The 19137-nt window shown below is 50.4% G+C and overlaps 1 protein-coding gene across 1 annotated transcript; it reads left to right on the plus strand.

Moving 5' to 3' along the window:
• Positions 1-6113: 6113 nt before the first annotated feature.
• RPRML (reprimo like) lies at positions 6114-6987 on the plus strand. The gene has a single exon (XM_082706783.1). The coding sequence runs from the start codon at positions 6353-6355 to the stop codon at positions 6713-6715; it is 363 nt and encodes a 120-aa protein (XP_082562909.1). The 5' UTR covers positions 6114-6352; the 3' UTR covers positions 6716-6987.
• Positions 6988-19137: the final 12150 nt, after the last annotated feature.

Consider the following 19137-nt stretch of genomic DNA (forward strand, 5'->3'; position numbering starts at 1 on the left):
AATCCAGAAGGATCTTTCTCTTCCTTTTTTCCTTCCTCTGGGCTTGCTCTTTCAACTCGGGAAGCCAGATGCTTTAGAGTTTAATTACATGCTGCAGTTGGAAGCCCAGAATGTCAGAGCTGGAAAGGAAGAACCTTATTATAAATAATAGCTACCAGCATTTATTGAACATTTACTCTGTGCCAGGCCCGTTTCCAGGCATTACCCCATTCAGCCTTCCCGACAATTCAGGAGGCAGGTGCTATCATCATCCCTGTTTTACAGGGAAGGAAATGAGACTTCGGGGAAATCACAGGCATTTCCCAAGCCATGCTGAGTGGTACACTGTGCAAATATATATATATATATATGTATATGTATATATATTTTGAGTTAGTTAAACCCTGAATCCTGCATCTTCCCTGGGAAATTCATAATGCACACCAACAGATTATTAAAGGCCCTGAGAAATCCTGTATTGATCAGACCTCTTTATTAGTCTGTGTCACCTCTGTTGAGCAGTTTGTAGAATGCAGAATGCAAGTATTAGCGTGCTCCTCTTGGGGATGGGGTCACGGAGGCCCAGCCAGGCCTTTAGGTGCAGACAAGACACAGATCTTGGGCCCTATGCTCTCTGAATCCCACAGGAAACATAAAGCAAAGCAGACTATGGTCCATCTAGTCCACCACCTGTTTCAGTAAATGCCATTTTATTGAAAATTATCTGATCCAGGTCCCTTGATTTATAGATGAGCCAGCCAGTCAAGACCCAGGGAGGATGGCTGACTTGCTCACGGTCCTATAGTCAATTAGCGGCAGAGGCAGAAACAGATCCCAGATCTCCAAAACCCAGGTATTCTCCAGAACAGAAATCCAATAGGCAGTGGGAGGCGAGCTGTGGGAGGCGGGATGGAAAGCTCCGCGAACCCTGTGATATCGGTCTTGGTTATCTGCTGCAAGCCACCTACACAGGTGCACTGTCCCCTTCTACCCCTGCACAGACACCTCTGAGCATCTCTCCCTCCAGCTGCTTGGGGTAAATCTCCCAGGGCCTGAGCTGCCTGAGGGCCCTCCACTGCTCTCCACCTGGTGTGGGACACAAAGGCTGAACCCGGCAACTGTGTTTATTTTAATTCTGTGAGAGATGCAGTAAAACATTACGAACTTGCCCTCTGCCAGCATGAAACACGAGATCATCTGGACAGGAACCTGGCAGAAGGCAACCTTTGCCCACTCCTGGGAGAGTTTGCCGAATGAATGAATAATGTAAACAGAATCCTAGGGGGTTGTCCGAGACCACTTCAGAAAATGAATTACCTCCAAAGGTTCTTAGACTTTCCCTGAAGTACATTACACAAGGGTCATTTATTTACATTTTTCGTCCCTGCGTGTGTGTAGTTTGAAGATGCAAATAAAATCATTCTTATCTCATCATTAAAATGACTCATGCAGGGGGCGCCTGGGTGGCTCAGTCGGTTGGGCATCCGCCCTCAGGTCATGATCTCAGGGGTCCTGAGGTAAGCCCCACGACAGGCTTCTTGCTCAGCAGGGAGTCTGCTTCTCCCTCTCCTCCCCTCACCCTGCTCTAGCTCATAGTCTCTCTCTCTCTCTCTCTCTCTCAAATAAATGAAGTCTTTTAAAAAATGGCTCAGGCATAGAGCACTTTTTAATGTTGTTTGAAATGTGAGCAATTTAAAATATCTGCAGATTTAAACGTTTTAGTCCAGAAAGGTCCGTCCAGTAAGTGGTACTCGTTAAGGAGGTTTTACTGATCCCCGAGTCTAGGAAAGGAAGGCACCTTACTGACCCTGGGTGGCCATGACCCGCCAGAAGGCTAAAGGTTCATCTGGAAACAGCTGCAGGTGGCAGCAGGGCATACACGGTGGCCTCGGGGTAGAAGCTCTTCCTGGGACAGCCAGACTGCCCAGATGGCCTTTCCAGAGCTGGGAGATGCAGACTTGTCACTGAGGTGGAGGGTAAAAATAGTCCTGTGTGGGCGGCAGCTGGGCCCAGAGGCATTGGCTTCCCTGTCTCCAGAGCAGAGAAGGCAGTCCCAATTGACAGACAGTCTCTTAGGCTCTTGAGGCCTCCCCCAAGCTTCAGGGGGTCGGGAGGGGGGTGTCTTTCCCTAATAATGAAGACCGTCCCCCAACCCGTCCACACACCAAGTGCTGGAAAGAGCCGGGGTCTGGTTTTAAGGTAGCAAAGGGCTTGCATCCTGGCTGTGTCAGTCACCAGCTCTGTGTCCTCTGGCAAAATCGCCTTCCTGAACCTCTATTTTCCCATCTGTCAAATGGGGCTAATTGTTTCTCTCCCTAAGGTGGCTGTGAAACTTAATTAAGAGAGCCAACACCTTGTAGGCTGCAGCCTCACTCTTCTGCCCCTCTCCCTCCCACCAGTAGCTCTTCTTTGAGAGTGGCTCTGAGGCAAGCCAGCTGCCAGGTCAGCCCTGTGGAAAGGTCCACAGGGACGGGAACTGAGATCTCGAGTAAGAGTGGTGTCAGGGACCCGTCTCAGGAGCCAGTCCTCTGCCCCCAGGAAAGCTCTCAGGAGATGGAGTCCTGCGTTGGGCTCCCTGCTCAGCAGGGAGTCTGCTTCTCCCAGTCCCCCTCCCCCCAACTCGTGCTTTTTCTCTCTGTCTCAAATAAATAAATAAAATCTTTATTTAAGAGTTGATGCACATGAAATAGCCACTAGACTTACTGGGACAGTGGCTCCAGAAAGGGCAGAAGGGAGAAGCAGAGGGAAGAAGCATGAGATAGGAAGCCTCGGTCCAGGTCCGAGCCAGGAAGGGCCCTGCTCCAGAACTCTGGCGAGCGGTCTCAGAGGCCCACTATACCCACAGACAACAGCTGCGCCATCTATAAAAACAGGACTCTGACCCGCTCCCTGCAGCAACAGCCAAGGAGGTGAACCCATGTCTCAAAGCCACTCAACAACCCCTCTAGCTCTCGACCCAAACACAGTCAAGACTGGGCCCCTAGCTGCAGCTGCCCTAATTTTACCACCATGTCCAATGTAGGACAAACTGGAGAAGTCCAGTATGCTTCCCTAACCAATCTCACAGGGCACTCTCCTTCTAGTTAGCACCCCTATAGCTTCCTCATGCGGAGGCCTCTGATCAGAACCAGAAGCCTTCCCTTTGTCCCACCATAAAGCTCTCCTATTCCTCTGCCGGGCCTTCAATTCTCTGATGAACTCAAGTGATGGTGGCTGACTCCCTTGGGGTCGCAGGCTCCGAAAACAGCCTTTGCATCTTCTCAACTGGGTGGTCTTTGTTTATTTCCACAAGCCCATGTTCTCTCTCTGCCTTCCCGACCCAAGGTCAAAGACAACATCTTCCTCTTCCCCCGGGGTAGCCACAGGAACCAGCTCAAGGATGATAGAAGGGGGAGGGGAGGAATAATTAAGAACGTAGCTTTGAATCAAGACAGATCTGGGCTCGGATTCTGCCTCTGATGCTTAGCTAGCTGTGTGATCTTGAGTAAGACAATTAGCCACTCTGAGCCTCTATTTCATGTCAAGAGGACAATCCAGTGAAACCCAAGGGCTGGTGTAAGAACTCAGTGAGGTACAAATATATTTAATGTCCTGAGCATACAGTAAGTGCTTAATAAAGGGCCAGCCATCAGTCTCCTCACAGCCTCTTGCTGGTGTAGGCAGGCCTCTCTGGTCCCCACTGCTTTCTGTGCACCCGCAGCCTAACCTCAGCTCCCTGGAGTCAAGAGCCATGTCTAGGCCGTATCAAAGCTCAGGGGCTGGTCTCAGGAAAGGACGATGCACAAAGGACAGAACCAAGCATTTCTCTGAAGAAGTCCACTGGTCAAAAGCAGAGGACAATGGGCGCCTGGGTGGCTCAGTTGGTTAAGCGGCTGCCTTTGGCTCAGGTCATGATCCCAGGGTCCTGGGATCGAGCCCCACATTGGGCTCCCTGCTCAGTGGGTAGCCTGCTTCTCCCTCTCCCTCTGTCTGCTGCTTTGCCTACTTGTGCTATCTCTCTGTCAAAGAAATAAATAAAATTGTTTAAAAAAAAAAAAAAAGCAGAGGACAAAATATCTGGCCAGAAACCTGCTGTCTCCCTGTTCTTTCCAGGCTCTCAGTCGTGGTCAGCGCAGGGAGACCCTTGTGCCAGGCGGCCCTCCCAGGACCCGGGAGGCTGAGCTGGGTCTTCTTCCAATCTCTCCTGCCTCTCTCTCACTCTCTCTCTCTCTCTGTGTGCATTTCTTCCTCTCTAAAATGAGACATGTAACAGCTTCCCAGGAAGCACACACACGTGGATTAGTTCTAATGGTGGGGTGGTGGCTCTGAGATGTTTCATGTCGAGGGCATCCTGAGTCCCCTTACTCCCACTTGCCGAGCCCTCTCCATCCCCGGGTCCCACCACCAGCAGTGTCCAAGCCTCCCGCAGCATCTTCTGCCTGGACTATGGAAAAGAGTCCTAACTGCTTTCCCTCCTTCTCCACAGCTCAAACAATGCAAATTACATCAGGGTGAGAAACCATCCCATGTCCCATAAACTCAGGCAGATTTTTAAAATAATGACAATAACCAGGATTGGGAGCAATGCCACAGGGCTGGAGTGTAAACTGGTGTATTTCTAATTAATTTTTAAAAGATTTAGTTATATATATTTTAGGAGAGAGAACACGTACCCTCCTGGGGGGAGATGGGGAGGCAGAGGGAGATTAATCCTCAAGGGGAACCCCAGCTGAGCAGGGAGCCCAGTGCAGGGTTGGGTCCCAGGACACCCCTGTCCCCATGCACCACCCCCCCCCAGATCCTGACATGAGCCAAAATTGAGAGTCTCATGCTTAACCGACTGAGCCCCCCAGATACCCCCTAAACTGGTGTATTTCTGCAGAGCCATTTGGTAGGAGGTAATCTTTTGATTCTGCAGATCCATTTTTCAAAATAAAAATAAAGGAAAAAATGAGACCATGGAAAAGTCTGCACAGACTTCTTATAGGCTCTTTGTGGTAATATTGCTTCCCACGCAAAAAAGGGGGACACCTACAATATCCAAAAACAAACAGCTTGGTTAAATAAATTGTAGCAGTCTCCACCTTGAAACACCATCCCTTCCCTTCAGCTGGTATTACAGATCAGTAGTTCCCAAAGCACGACCAGGAGGAAGGAGCATCATCTGGGAATTTGTTAGCAATACATATCCTGGGAATATGTATTCCCAGCCTACCGCTTCAGAAACTCTGGTCTGGGCCCAGCTATCTGGGTCTTAACAAGTCCTCCAGGATATTCAGAACCCCTGCTGTAGAATATTTATCACTAGGAAAAGATACACAAATGACAAAAGGTTGCAAAACCATAGATACAAAACCACAGGCATGAACAGTGCATCTTTATCTGAATATACGTATGTATTGGGACCCACAAAGGAAAGATGCCAGAAGACTTTGTACCAAGGTGGTAATGTCGACACTCTGGGTGGTAGGATTTTTTCATTATGCGAATCCGTACTTTCTAACTAGTTTACAATGATGCGAGTTTTTTTTTTTTTTTTTTTTTTTTTTTTTTTTTTTTTTGTAAAAAGGAATGGAAAAAACCCGCAATAAACTTCTTAAATTAAAATAAAAGGATCAAGTGAGGCAGGGTGGGGGCAGGGTGGGAAGGAGGCTGCACCGCCCGCCGCCACTGCCTGCAGCGTGGGGACAGCGGGGAGGAGCGGGGAGCGGCGTGCGAGACCGCTGGGCACCTGGCGCCACCGCCACGGTGGAGAAGAGAGAGGCGAGGGAAGCTGATGTCGGGGGTGGGGGTGGGGGTGGGGGGGTGGTCACAGCTACTCCTCGGATGTCCAGGAAGAGTTACTAGGAGCCGGAGAGCGGAGAAGAGATTTAGGGCAGACTTCAGGAAGAACTTAACTGCCAGGAGCCCCGAATCCCGGAATGGGCGCCTCGGGGAGATCTTCCACCCCGAAGCAGCCAGCCGCGGCCCCCGGGGGCTCGGCCTCCGCCGGCCCGGGGGCGGGGCTTCTGCATCTCTAGTCCCTTCCAGCCTCGGGACTCGGGGGGCGCTGCGCCTGCCGCCCCCGGGGCTCAGCAGGGGAGGGGGATGGCGGGGGCGGGGCCGTTGCTAGGGGAGGGGCGGCGGGGCGGGCGCGCAGCTCAGCCGGCGACCGAGACGAGCGATCGGCTCTCCGGCTCCAGCTCCCGCGCCGCCTGTTGCTCGCTCCTCCGGGCCGCCGGTTCCTGCCCGGTGCCCGGGGCAGGCGGCCCGAGGGGTGCCGGCTCGCGGGCGCCCTCCTGCCTTCCCCTCTCCCCGCTCGCAGCCGGACCCCAGCGTCTCCCGGAGAGCGGGCGCCGGCCGGCCTCCCCGTGCGCCCCGGCCCGCGCGCGGAGACGTCGGGCGCTGAGCGGCGATGAACGCGACCTTCCTGAACCACAGCGGCCTGGAGGCAGAGGGCGGCTTGGGCGGCGGCGGCGGGGCCGCCCTGGGGAACCGCAGCCACGGGCTGGGCACGTGGCTGGGCTGCTGCGCCGGAGGCGCGCCGCTGGCCGCCAGCGACGGGGTCCCCGCGGGGCTGGCGCCGGACGAGCGCAGCCTGTGGGTGTCGCGCGTGGCGCAGATCGCTGTGCTCTGCGTGCTGTCGCTCACCGTGGTCTTCGGCGTGTTCTTCCTGGGCTGCAACCTGCTCATCAAGTCGGAGAGCATGATCAACTTTCTGATGCAGGAGCGCCGGCCCTCCAAGGACGTGGGAGCCGCCATCCTGGGGCTGTACTGAGGCCGCCCCGGCCCGCGATCCCCAGCCCGGCCCGCCAGCAGAAGAGAAGGGAGACCGCGACCCTCGTGCCCCGCTCGGGCTCTGCCGCCGCCGCCGCCGCCGGGCTGGCCGCGCGAGGGACAGTGACGGGCCCCCGGGGCCCCCCAGGACCGGGACACCGCGGGACTCGAGGCGGCGGCGCGGGAAGGGACTTCCACACCCAGCTGGTCCTGTGGGCGCCTCGGCGTGGCGGGGCGGGAGGGGTCGTGCGAGGCCGCCCGGGACCGAGGTCACCGGCGTGGGAGTTTTGTGTGTTTGTGGGTGGGCGGGGTGGGGGAAGTTGTGGGAGAATCCGAGTCGCTGCGCCTGTCGGCCTGATTCTGCTTTCGAAAAGAAACCTTGTAATAAAACTGCAGCCGTCGGGCTTCCCGCGGCTTCCCACCCGCACCTCCGCGGGGCGTGTGTGCCTGTGTGTCGGGATGTGTGTTGCCTGGGGCAGGGCGCGGAGGGCGGTGTGCGCTTCCTGGGCCGCCGGGCCGCCTGACTGCGGAGCCGAGCCGTGGGGGGCAGGTCCAGGGCTCCTGAGACCCCACTCCGAGGAGGCCAGGAAGGCTGCAGCTCCGGAGGAGAAAGGGTTGGTACTTCAGGGTGGCCAGACCGCCGGTGAGAGTATTAAAATCTTTGGGAAATGTCAATCTATTCCGCGAGATTAGAAAAAAGTCAGTTTAAGTCCAAAAGGGACGAAGAGCAAAATTAATACATCAGAACCGTGAACAAGTATAATTTAATGGAGGGGGTTGGCTAGATCTAGTTAGATTGCAGAGCCAAAAGCCTCTATTAAGGGCTGGTTCGGACCCCACCCTAGTAGAGTGTGGATGAGTAGTAGTACGCGCTGAAAATATGTCCTTGCTGCATGGGGAGCGGGGAAAGCAAGTTTGGGAGAGGGCTTTGTGGTGCAAAGAACCCAGTATGTCTGAAATGCAGAAAATGGCCTCCAAATGCAGCTGTGTTGAGGGAATTTTGAGATGCCCCCTGACGCCCAGAACCCTGCCCCCTCTTGCAGATGCCAAATTAACTTAGAGCAGTGTTCATGGCTAAGAACCTTAGCACCCACTGGCCAAGGGGGAGTGGGCTGCTCTGCTGTCTGGTTGGGGGAGGGCTAAGACAGGTTGGTGGAGGGGAGGCACAGAGGAGGAAAAAAGCTGGGCTTTGTAGCCTATGGATAGATCTGGTGGTCCTAACCCCACCCAGGCAGGCACCTTGGTATTTGGAAGATTGGGGGTGGGGTGGGGGAGGGGGCTGTAAAGGATTTCTCCCTAACCTCTTTTTTGCCACTGGCCGAAGTGAAGGTGAATGGGAAGGAAGATGCTGAAGCCTTTCTTGGCTTTGAGAGGAGAAGCAAAGGGAGCACTGTCCCCTCTTTGTAGCTCTGTGTTCCACCCCGGGGAGAGGGAGCAGTAGCTCAACAAAAGCATAGATGGTCTCTGACCATGAAGAATCCAGAGTCTTGCTGGCTCCTGAGCCCTCCTGGGCCATCAGAATCCTCATCACTGAGACATGTCCCCTACCTACCCCCCCCACCCCAGCTCAATCTCAGACCTGGGAGAGTTCCTCCAGTTTGACAGATCAGGACAGTAAAGGGGCCAGAGACTACCTGTGAAGTGTCCATGAGGCAAAACCCATCATGTGGAGAACATTCTTCTGATGGCTTGGACAGGCAGGTGGCCTGGCACCTTCTGGGGAGATCAGCCGTTAATGATCTGGGCAGCCCAGGTATCTGGCCTTTTTGTAGCCCAGGGGTCTGGAGCCTGGGCCGAGGCAATGCCCACAGGCTATCGAAATGCCCGCAGGACACAACTCCACCAGCTGCAGGGGTTCCCTTAAAGCCCCAAAGCAACTGACAAGCGAGAGTTTCAGGAGGAACAGAGGCTTAGACACTTTCCAGGCTGACCAAGTTAGAGCCAACACTTCGAGAACTTTCCTCTAATAACATGGATCAGCTGCTAACTGTGACCGGGGCAAGAGGAGGGCTTTCAATAGCTAAGGTGCCTGAATTTGCTGAAAAGGGAAAGCCTTAGCAGGAAAAGCCTTTATCTTATCATAAAGAAAAAAAGGCCAATGAAGACACGTCTGTGTCCCCCATCCCATGACTAGTGCACTTGAGAGTGTAAATACACATACATGGGCACACGTGTATAAGGGTATGTTCATGCATGCAGACACACTCAAAGACAGGCTCAAGCCTCAGGGAGGAAAACAACTGGTCCCCCAGTGTCTGCTGTCCCCCAGAGCTGTCTCATATAAAGCATGGGGATGGGAGAGTGGAAACGGACTTACATAAGAGCATATGAGGTCTAGTGCTCCAGGGGAAAGATGAGGCTGGATCAGAATTCTGAGTCTGGAGCTTGGAGGATGGAGGAAGGATCTGCTTCTCCAAAGTCCTACCCCCACTATCGGACAGGGAGAGCTCCTCTGACAAGGCCTGCCCAGGATGTTGGGTCCAAATCTCCAAAGGTCCCAGGTTCACAAAAGATTACCTGGGACCCTGGTCTTTGAAATCTTAGCTGCCATGCTTCCTAGCTCTGTGATGCTGGGGAATTAACTCAACCTCTCTATGCCTCAGTTTCCTCATCTATAAAATGGGAAGTAATCGACTCCAGAGCTCCCAGGAAGTGATGTGTGTAAAGCAGCCCTACGTGTAATAGGTAATAACATGGTTACGATTATTATTATTATTGTTCTTTTGGTTTAATGCATGAACTTTTCCCTAGTCAAATATATCTGGTTCTCCGAAATGAGATCTCGGGACAGAAAAATAGTCATTCTTATTTGCAATGCATTTTGCAGTTTCCAACCTACTTTGTAAGCAGGACACAAACAATGTATGATGTTAATAATGTATTTGACAATGGGTCAAGCATGGAGCTCCCCCCCCCCCCCCGCTGTAAGGAGGGTTTCATTATCACTCCCATTTTACAGATGAAGAAACTAAGGCTCAAAAAGGTTGCCTGACGTCACATAGCTAAAAACAGGCCGAACTAGGGTTCCACCCTGCCTGTGTGACCCCGACTCGACTCTACATGGTCCTGTTGCTCTCCGCAGTAGCTTAGGAAGAGCAGACATTCTCCTGTGTGTGTGTTCGTAGGAGACGCAAGTAAAGTTCAGTTGAACAGGCTTGCCCAAGTTCATTCATTCGCCCAGTGTCTATTGTGGATCTGCTGGGGACCAGTACTGTGTCGGGCACCAGGGCGAGCAAGGCGGTAATCTAGCGGCCTGCAGCCCACGAAGCCTGAGATACTCACATCCCTTCTCAGGGCCACTAGCCTCTGAGATGGCAGCTGGGGGAGGGTCCTGAGGCATCACTTAATTACCCTTGAAGCCTTACGCCTTTAGACCCAGGAATCTGCAATTCTAGTCCATAGACAGAAAGAGTTTCATCCATAGAAAACACTCTAGAATTTTCGGGAGAAAAAAAATAAAGCACCAGTCAGAAAACTAGCTCTTGTAAGATTATCATCTGGCTTTCTGTATGTTCTGTCATCTCGGATGAGCCAAAGCTCACACTGGTGGCTCCCGGTAGCCCCCCAACTCGTGGGCTGACCCAGGCAGGCAGGCCAGTGGCCACCTCCTGACAAAGATATCCCTTTGGACACCAGGGGCCGCGAGTTTTTCTTTGCACCCTTGCTTGTGCTCTGTTCCACAAGCCAGAGTACAAAAGAGGCAAACTATCTTTTTTCCCTTTTGTATGGTCACTCTGCTACTCACTTGAAGGGCATTATCTAAATTCATTCTCATAACAATTCTTTAAGGTAGATATTAGCATTTTTCCCACTTTATCTTTTACTGATGATGAATCTGAGGCCTAAAGAGGTTAGGTAGTGGGCTCAAGGTCACAGCAGCACAGGGGGTGTGTGTGACATGCAGACCCGGGTCTTATGAGCCTGCCCACCGGTTCCAGGATGGCCAGGTGTGTCCCAGATGGCTCTCCTGGGGCTGCTGCTAAGGAAGCTAAGTTGAAGGCAGCTCTGCCCTCGGGACACTAGTAACACGACCATGGAACAACCATCCATGGAGGTGGGGCTCAGTGGGGCCAGCCTCTGTGCCTCCAGTATTAGGGGGGTGGGTAACCAGCCAGTAGGGTGCGGGGTTCTGGTGGGAGCCTGCAGGCTGGCTGTGAACCTACGTTTCTCATGGGGCCCATTTGACAGAGGGATGTGTGGGCAGAAAGCCCAGGACAGGGGACCTGGACGTTGAAGATGACATAGCCAGACAGGCAGAGGCCAGCCTCCATCACCAATGGTCATGCTGGGCGAACTGCTGCTTCCCCACTGAGCTGGCCCAGGCTGACAGACCTGTGCTCCAAGGGTGAAGTTCAGCTGGGGCTCTAGGGACCTCCCACGCAATACTCACCTTCTTGCTGGGGTGTGGCTCCTGGTCCGGGTCCTGCTCCCGTAGCGACATTGAGGGGGATTATGGCTGGGCTTCCAAGAAAACACAGTTACCTGCCTTCAGAGGGCTTCCCCCAACTCCCCATGCAGACTCTGCCCTCTGCCCAGTGTACCAGGCCCAGGCCTCATGGGAAGGGTGACCTTCCCTTAAAGCTGGGCCCTGGGCTCTGCCCCTCTCTCTGCTTCCCAAAGCTTCACCCTCAGTTCTGGCAGGAAGAGGGAGGGAACGTGGTGCCTTCAGCCCCTCCTGCTGAAACCAGCCTGTCTCCCTGCTTTGCTCTGTGTGGGGAAAATGAGAGTGGTGCTCTGGCCTGGCATCAAGGGGGCAAATGGAATCAATCTGGGGTCTTGAGTCCTTTCCAGGAATGTAGCCAGATTGGCCCCTCCTGGGGCTGGGAAACTTTGGGCCCAATGAAGGCTCTGGAGACCTGGGAAGGGAGAGGAGGAGGAAAGAAAGGACTTGGGGACAGGACAAGGGACCCAGAGCAGTGGAGGGCTGGAGGGGGCCCCAGCAGACGAGCACCCCCCCCCCCGGCGCAATGGCCCAGCTCCCTGCTGCAGGAGCGGCCCCAGGCCTGAGGTCCTCGAACAGGTCTGGGGTAGCCACAGCAAGGGCCAGGCGTCAGCAGCCATGGCCAGCTGTCAGTACAAGGCCTCCCCTTGGACCCATGATTTCCAAACTTGGTGGCTCATGAGAATGACCTGACTGAGCTTGACAAGTCCTGCAGTCCAGACCAATTACAGCAGAATCTCTGGGGGTGGAACTGGGCTTCGGAACTAGAAGACCCTTCTCTGTTCCATGACCGTCAGGTAGTGCTGATCACAAGAGAGATGCCCTTGGCATTTCAGGCGTATGTAGTCCCTGCTTGCCACCTGTGTCCTCAAGCCCCCTGTGACCATCTGTGCAGGGGCGCTGGTGTCGGGGAGCAGGCGAAGGGGATGGAATGAGTTCAGACTTTGCAGAACCAGCTGTGTGTTCAGCCGCAAGTTAATTACGTGCTCTGAGTCACACTCTGCTCGTCTGTCAAATGGGGATCATAAAACCCGCTTCCTGTGTTTGTTGAGAAGAGTCCATGGGATAATGATGGCTGAGCTTGGCACAGGGCTCTGCCACGGCAGGTGTTGGTTAATTGGTTGCGAGTGCCATGAGGATGCTGGTTGATCTTGGAGGATCTGTCTTAAACCTCTGTGCCGGCCCCTTTCCCAACACTTCTCTCTCTGCTCCCATGGTCTGGCCCCCAAGGGCCACTCTAAAAATGCCGCAGACTTCACACTCCATGCCTTGGCTCCTGCTGCTCTGCTAGCCTCAAATGGTTTTCTTCCCCTCCTTTGTCTCTTGATAACTACTCATCCTCTAAGGTCAAGCTCAAGTGCAACCTCATCCATGAAACAGAATTATGATCACTTCTGTCACATATCTTTGTACATCTACATAACATAACAGCTAATGTATATCAAGCCCTTCTATAAGTTCGGCTCCATTCGTATATTAACTCTCCTAAGAGGTGCTTCTACTAACATACTTACATTTGAGGAAACTGAGGTCCAACCAGAATAAGAGACGAGTCTGACATTGTACAGCAAGTAAGTGAAGCTGGGATCCAAACCCAGGCAGACTGGTTTCTGAGCTCACACTCCAAACCACTAGGCACACAGCCAAATTGTGTGGCATGTGCCTTGTTCTGCCTTGAATTATGGTTCCTGGTGTTCATGTCTGTCTCCTTCACTGCATTATCCCTGAGAACTGTATTACCTGTGGGTGTATTTTTTTACAGCACCCAAAATCATGCTTTATTCAATTTAGGGATATCACAAACCTTTGTGGAATTGAGGACACAACCCCTGTTTCCAAGGGGCTCCACTCATCACAGGGACCAAAGATGTCTAATCAAATCAAACATGAGGAGGAGGGTGGGCACTCTTTCAATCAGATCAAATAAAATTTTGGGGAATGATTCCCCTTTTAGGTGCTAATAAGCATCCTTGCCATTTTTAGAGAAGATCTTTCACATACCAGGAATGGTGTGAAGCACTTTTCCTATTTTATCTCATAATCCTTTCTGATTTTTCTATAACCCTTATCTCTCATCCCTGCAAGGCAGATATTGTTGTCATAGACAAGGCTCAAATTGCTTTGGTCACTCATCTAAGACTGCAATGAATCATTGGCATAGGATGAGAGTTCAAATTCAAGTCTGTGAGTTCATCTGGAAGATGATTACCCAGTACATTTCACAATTTCAATCGAAATCGTGAAATGAAACCAGGCCTTGATTTTTCTGTTTCATTGTTCGTGATGTGGGAAGAATATTTTTGTGAGCCCTTCCCACTTCTCTCTGTTGCAGATGTGACGGTGACTCGTCCTTCATGAAATGTATTAGCACCGATGATGAAGATGCCAGGGAGAGAGAAACAACGGGCGCCATCGCTGGACAGACTATAAGGTGAAAGCTCTTATAAGAGTAGAGAGAGAAAGAGAAGGGTTAGGTTAGAATGGTGGACAGACTACTTCAGTCGACTCTGCATCGTTCTAAACAACAGGACTGACAGTAAAGAAAATCCATGGCATTGGTGGAAGACAGAAAGGGTGTCCTCAGTGGACTAGAAGGGATGAAGATTTCCTAGAAAATAGATGGCAGATAAGGTCATGTTCAAGAGGGTGCCCACAGTCCACGGGTCAGGCATGCAAGATCTGCCACAAAAATTGGGAACGGTGCCAGGGGTGCCCCTGACTGGGATGCAGGGACAAAGGAAAGAAGAGGGGGAATTCCTGGGTCCTGCAGAGGCTGTAGTCAGAAGGATTGGCTTCCTCCCTATCCCAGCCCTTCTTGCCATCAGGGGTAGCTCTGAGGTTTTGTCAGGGGCAGGTCACCAGGGAGAAAACGGGAGAGGAGAAATTCTTTTTTTTTTTTTTTTTTTTTAGATTTTATTTATTTATTTGAAAGAGCGAGATCACAAGTAGGCAGAGAGGCAGGCAGAGAGAGAGGAAGGGAAGCAGGCTCCCTGCTGAGCAGAGAGCCCGATGCGGGACTCGATCCCAGGACCCTGAGATCATGACCTGAGCCGAAGGCAGCGGCTTAACCCACTGAGCCACCCAGGCGCCCGGGAGAGGAGAAATTCTTTAGGCCCGTGGTGAGCTTAAGATGCACTGATCCGTAAAGATTAGGAAAGGTTTGCAATGATGATGAGAAGGCCGAGGCCGCAAAGACTGCTCTGGGTCCTTGATGCCATAGCCCTTGTCCACCCTGACACCTGCCTTGTTACGTTCCTAACAGCATACTTGGATAAGGAGATGCGCCACTTCTAAAAATGGGATCATGTATTAATTTTTCTGCAATGTACATATGGGCAGTCGCATGTGCACTTACCAGGCGGGTGAAAAACCCCAATGAATTGCCATGGAGATGAAACCTGGGATGAGGTTGCCATGGTAACTAAATTGTTTCTAAAAGGCCACACCACCTTGGGGAGGTAGAAAGCTCCAGTCAAGGACTTGAAGTGAGAGGCCAAATCACAGACCTTCCCATCAGGGCCAGGTGCTCTTTCAGTCTCTTTTTACTTCTCTCTCTCTTTTAAAACCTTGCCTTTCTTTGCCAACCCCAAAGGCAAGAGATCTAGATTTTGGAGACCTAGATTCAAGCACTGGCTATGCCACTAATAAGTCGCAGGGACCAGGTATCTGTGGGCCCCAACGAGGTGTGAGGAGATGGGCTACAGGCCCTCCTCTCTAGATCTGTCCTGACTTGCCGTGTGACCTTGGACCAGTCATTTGATCTGTTCCTGGCTTTCCTCCTGTGCCAAGTGAGGGGGGTGGAATGGATTGGCTCTAAGATCATTCCAATACTTTTCTCTTTCCGTTGCTGGGCAAACCAGTTCCCCAGGGGAGGCAAGTTGAGCTGTCCGTGGTGCTGAAATCCAGCTGTTGCACTCTTGGGCCACGTCCCGTTCTCAAAAGACCTGGTTGTTTGCAGCACCTTACAGACTTCTAGACACTCCCCTACCAGGAGTCCAGCGCCTGCTTGCAGCTGGAGAGGAGACTCCAGAGGTCTTGGAGTTCAGAGGGCACTGGAGAAGGAATATCGAGAAGTGGTCCTAGCCAGACTCTGACAGCTCTCAATACGATTTTGATGCAGGCAAAAGTTCCTCCCCTGGGGAACTTTTTTTTCCCATCTATGAACCTGACATGGGGACCAAGATGATCTCTAACACCGTATAGGTCCAGAATGGTCCTGGATGCCTTCCTGGGCTATAGGGGAGGGCAGAGCCTATAAAGGCAGCCATTCCCCACCTGTCACAAAGCTCAGGCTTCTCTAGTGGTGACAAAGGGTGAGGAACAAAGCACATTCCTTGGTCAGGAACATGTGTTCTTTTGTCTGGAAGAAAAGACAGGCAGTGAGCAGATGCAGCATTTGCATTTTCTCAAATGACAACTGAACACTGAGGATGATTAGTGCTTTTTATGAAATGTGTCAAAACTATAATAAAATCTCTGATTTATACCATCTGCTTATTGATCATCTTTCCAGAATCCCCTTCACTCCTCAGTAGTCCAGGATAAAAAAGACAATGAGAGGAAAGCTTAAAGGGAGCTCACGCTAGAGGAGTCACAGACATTGTGATTCACTCCAAAATGATTTGTGTTTTTCAGCCTTCGACTTCCTCACTTGGCCAAGTAATGTGAGGGTTGGGAGTGTGAAGTCCCTACCAAGAAGGGCTCTTGATTCAAGCCTGGCTTCTGCTCCTTCTTAGTGGTAAGACATTCTTTCCAAGCCTCAGTTTCTTCATTTGTAAAATGGGGGTTATTGATACATATCTCTAAGTGTTCATGGAAAGGATTAAATAATGTGATTTATGAAAAGGCTTAGCAAACACAGGGTCTGGAACAGTTCAGAAGTGATTGTTTGGTTTATCTGTAGTTGCTTAACAAACTACCTTCAAAATTATTTATGGTTTGAAATAACTCTATTATCTCTTCTGGCTCTTTTTTAAAAGATTTTATTTATTTATTTGACAGACAGAGATCACAAGTAGGCAGAGAGGCAGGCAGAGAGAGAGAGAGGCAGGAGGAAGCAGGCCCCCCACTGAGCAGAGAGCCCAGGACCCTGGGATCATGACCTGAGCTGAAGGCAGAGGCTTTAACCCACTGAGCCACCCAGGCGCCCTGTCTCTCCTGGTTCTGTGGGTTGACTGGGCAACTATGAGCCAGCTGGGCAGACCTCCTGTCAGTGGGAACCACAACCACATGGGGGTCTTCTGGAGCCTTGGCGGGAACATCTGGAAGGCAGGGTTCAGCCCGGATGCCTGGACCTCTCCTTTCCTCAGTCTCAAGGCCTCTCCTTCTCCACCTGGCTTCTACAGCAGGACAGCTGTACTTACTACATGGCAGCTTTTGTCCCCAAAGTGTGGAGGCACAGTTGCCAGGCCTTCATAAGGCTTAGGCTCAGAATTGGCATATTTTCTTCTCTGACACATCCTATATATTAAAGTGAGTCACAGAGGCAGTCCAGATGCATTGTGGGAGGGGAAGCTACATAAGGCCATGAAGACTGGGAGGCACAGTTCACTGGCAGGTGTCTTTGGAAACTGACCACAACATTGATCAATACATGAGTTTTATAACTGGAATTCCAAGTATGCTTCCCTTCCTTGTCCGTTTTTTCAGAAGTATCACTTCTTGCTGAGCTGGCACAGAGTCACTGGAAAGTATTTGTTGATGCTATAGAGTAATTTAGAGTCATGTGGATGCCACCCAAACCACAGTCCCTTGGGATGGATGTCATGTTTTTTCTCCCATATCACCCCACAGGCCTAGGACAGGGCTCTGCATACAGTAGGTATTCAATAAAAGCTGAAAATTTTGTTGGATATTAATATTTCTATACCAGCTTTTTTTGGTTAATATTTTCTTCATGTATCTTTTCTTTAACCTTTTCCTTGCACATTTTCCCTGTCAATATATGTTAGGCACATAAAATATAGCTGGATTTTAAAAATATAATCTTTTTTCTGGTGCATTTCATCTGTTTCCATTTCTTGTGATAACTAATATAGTTGCATCTACTTCTACCATCTTATTTGATGTTTTGTTTTTTATCACTTTTTTAAAAAAGATTTAATTTATTTATTTGACAGAGAGAGATCACAAGTAGGCAGAGAGGCAGGCAGAGAGATGGGGGGAAGCAGGCTCCCCACTGAGCAGAGAGCCTGATTTAGGGCTCAATCCCAGGACCCTGAGATCATGACCTGAGCCGAAGGCAGAGGCTTAACCCACTGAGCCACCCAGGCGCCCCTTATCACTTGCTTAATTGCTTCTTTTCCCCTCTTCTTTCTTGTCTTCTACTGATTCAGAAGTAACACATTTTATTTCTGTTCTTAGTGGTCACCTTCAGTTTTTAATAGCATTTCTGTTCTTAGTGGTCACTTTCAGTTTTTAATAGCATTCTTGACCAAAGAAATTAATTGAAATTAATCGGTATCTCTGCCTTCATCCTAGACAAAACAAAGACTTCCAATGTTTAAACTCTGATGACCTCTCCTATCTACCAAGTTTTCTTGTCTAGTATTTTATTCCCACCTTTAAACTCTCTCCAAAGTAGTCATCATAAATATGTATTTTTATTTTTAAATTTACATTCAGTACAATTTACTTTGTGTGTGTGTGTGTGTATACTAAGAACCTTAACAAATGCTTGTATAATCGCCAACATAATTAAGATAGGCTTCTACTAGACAAACAAGTTTCCTCATGCTGCCTCTTTGGAGTCACACCCCCCCTTCCTGCCCTTGGCCCCTGATGAGCTCTGGTTTGTTCTTTGTCCCTATGGTTTTTCTTTTCAGAACATCCAATAAATGGACTCATAGGATAAGTAGCCTTTCCAGTGTGGCTTCTTCCGCTTCCCCTCCCATAGTCACTTGCTCCAAGGGTCAATAGTCTATTCCTTTTTATTGCTGAGCAGTATTCCATCATATGGATGGATCACGGGTTTGTTTGTTTGTTTGTTTTTAAGTTAAATTTTTATTTTTATCCATCTTCAGTTGAAGGACATTTGGGCTGAATCATGTTTTGGTGATTATGAATAAAGCCAACATAAATATTCATGTACAGTTTTTGTGTGTAGGTGTGAACAAAAGTTTTCATTCTCTTTGGAAAATACCTAGGAGGAGCACTGCTGAGTCATGCAGAGAGTATATGCTTAACTCTATTAAAAAAAAAAACCTGCCAAACTGTTTCACACAGTGGTTATTACAGTTTTCATTCCCATTAGCAACGTACAAGTGTTCTAGCTGCTCCACATCCTCGTGAGCACTTGGTTTGGTCACTTGTGGGTGTGTGTGTTTCCTTTGTTTGTACGTGTTCCTTTCTGTGTGTGTAATGGTATTCCATTTTGGATTAAATTTGTATTTTCTAATGAATGATGGCATTGACCCTCTTCTCAGGTGTTTATTTCCCATCGGTGTATCTTCTTTGGAGATGTGTCTTTAGTTCATTTTTTAAGTGGGGTTTCTTTCTCATTGTGGAGTTTTGAGAGTTCATTATGTATTTTAGGTACAGTCCTTTAACAGATAGGTGATTGGCAAATATCTTCTTCCGTTCTGTGGCTCGTCTTTCCATTTTCTGAACAGTGTCGCTCAACGAACTCTGCACCTGCCCCATCCACTGGCTTTTTCCCTCCTGCTCTTGTGTCTATAGTACCTAGAGAGTGCCTGCTTAATAGGTAGCGCACAAATGTCTATTAAATGAATGAAGTAATGAATGAATGGGAGAGCTGAGCTGGTCCCCGAGGAGGTGACTATATATGGCATTCCCCAGAACAATGCCTCCTTGCTATGGTTTCTGTTCTTCAAGCGATCTTCTGAGCTCTAGCTTACCTTCCTTGGTCTCCTGACTCCCAGAAAAGTGGCCCCAGAATAATAAGCGTGAGTAGCCTAGTGACTGAACAGGCAGCCTTCATCCCTCCCGTTCTGAGTTGAGGAAGCAGTGTTCTAGTGGCTCAT

The sequence above is a fragment of the Mustela nivalis genome, assembly GCF_964662115.1.
Source record: "Mustela nivalis genome assembly, chromosome: 17".
Taxonomy (NCBI): domain Eukaryota; kingdom Metazoa; phylum Chordata; class Mammalia; order Carnivora; family Mustelidae; genus Mustela; species Mustela nivalis.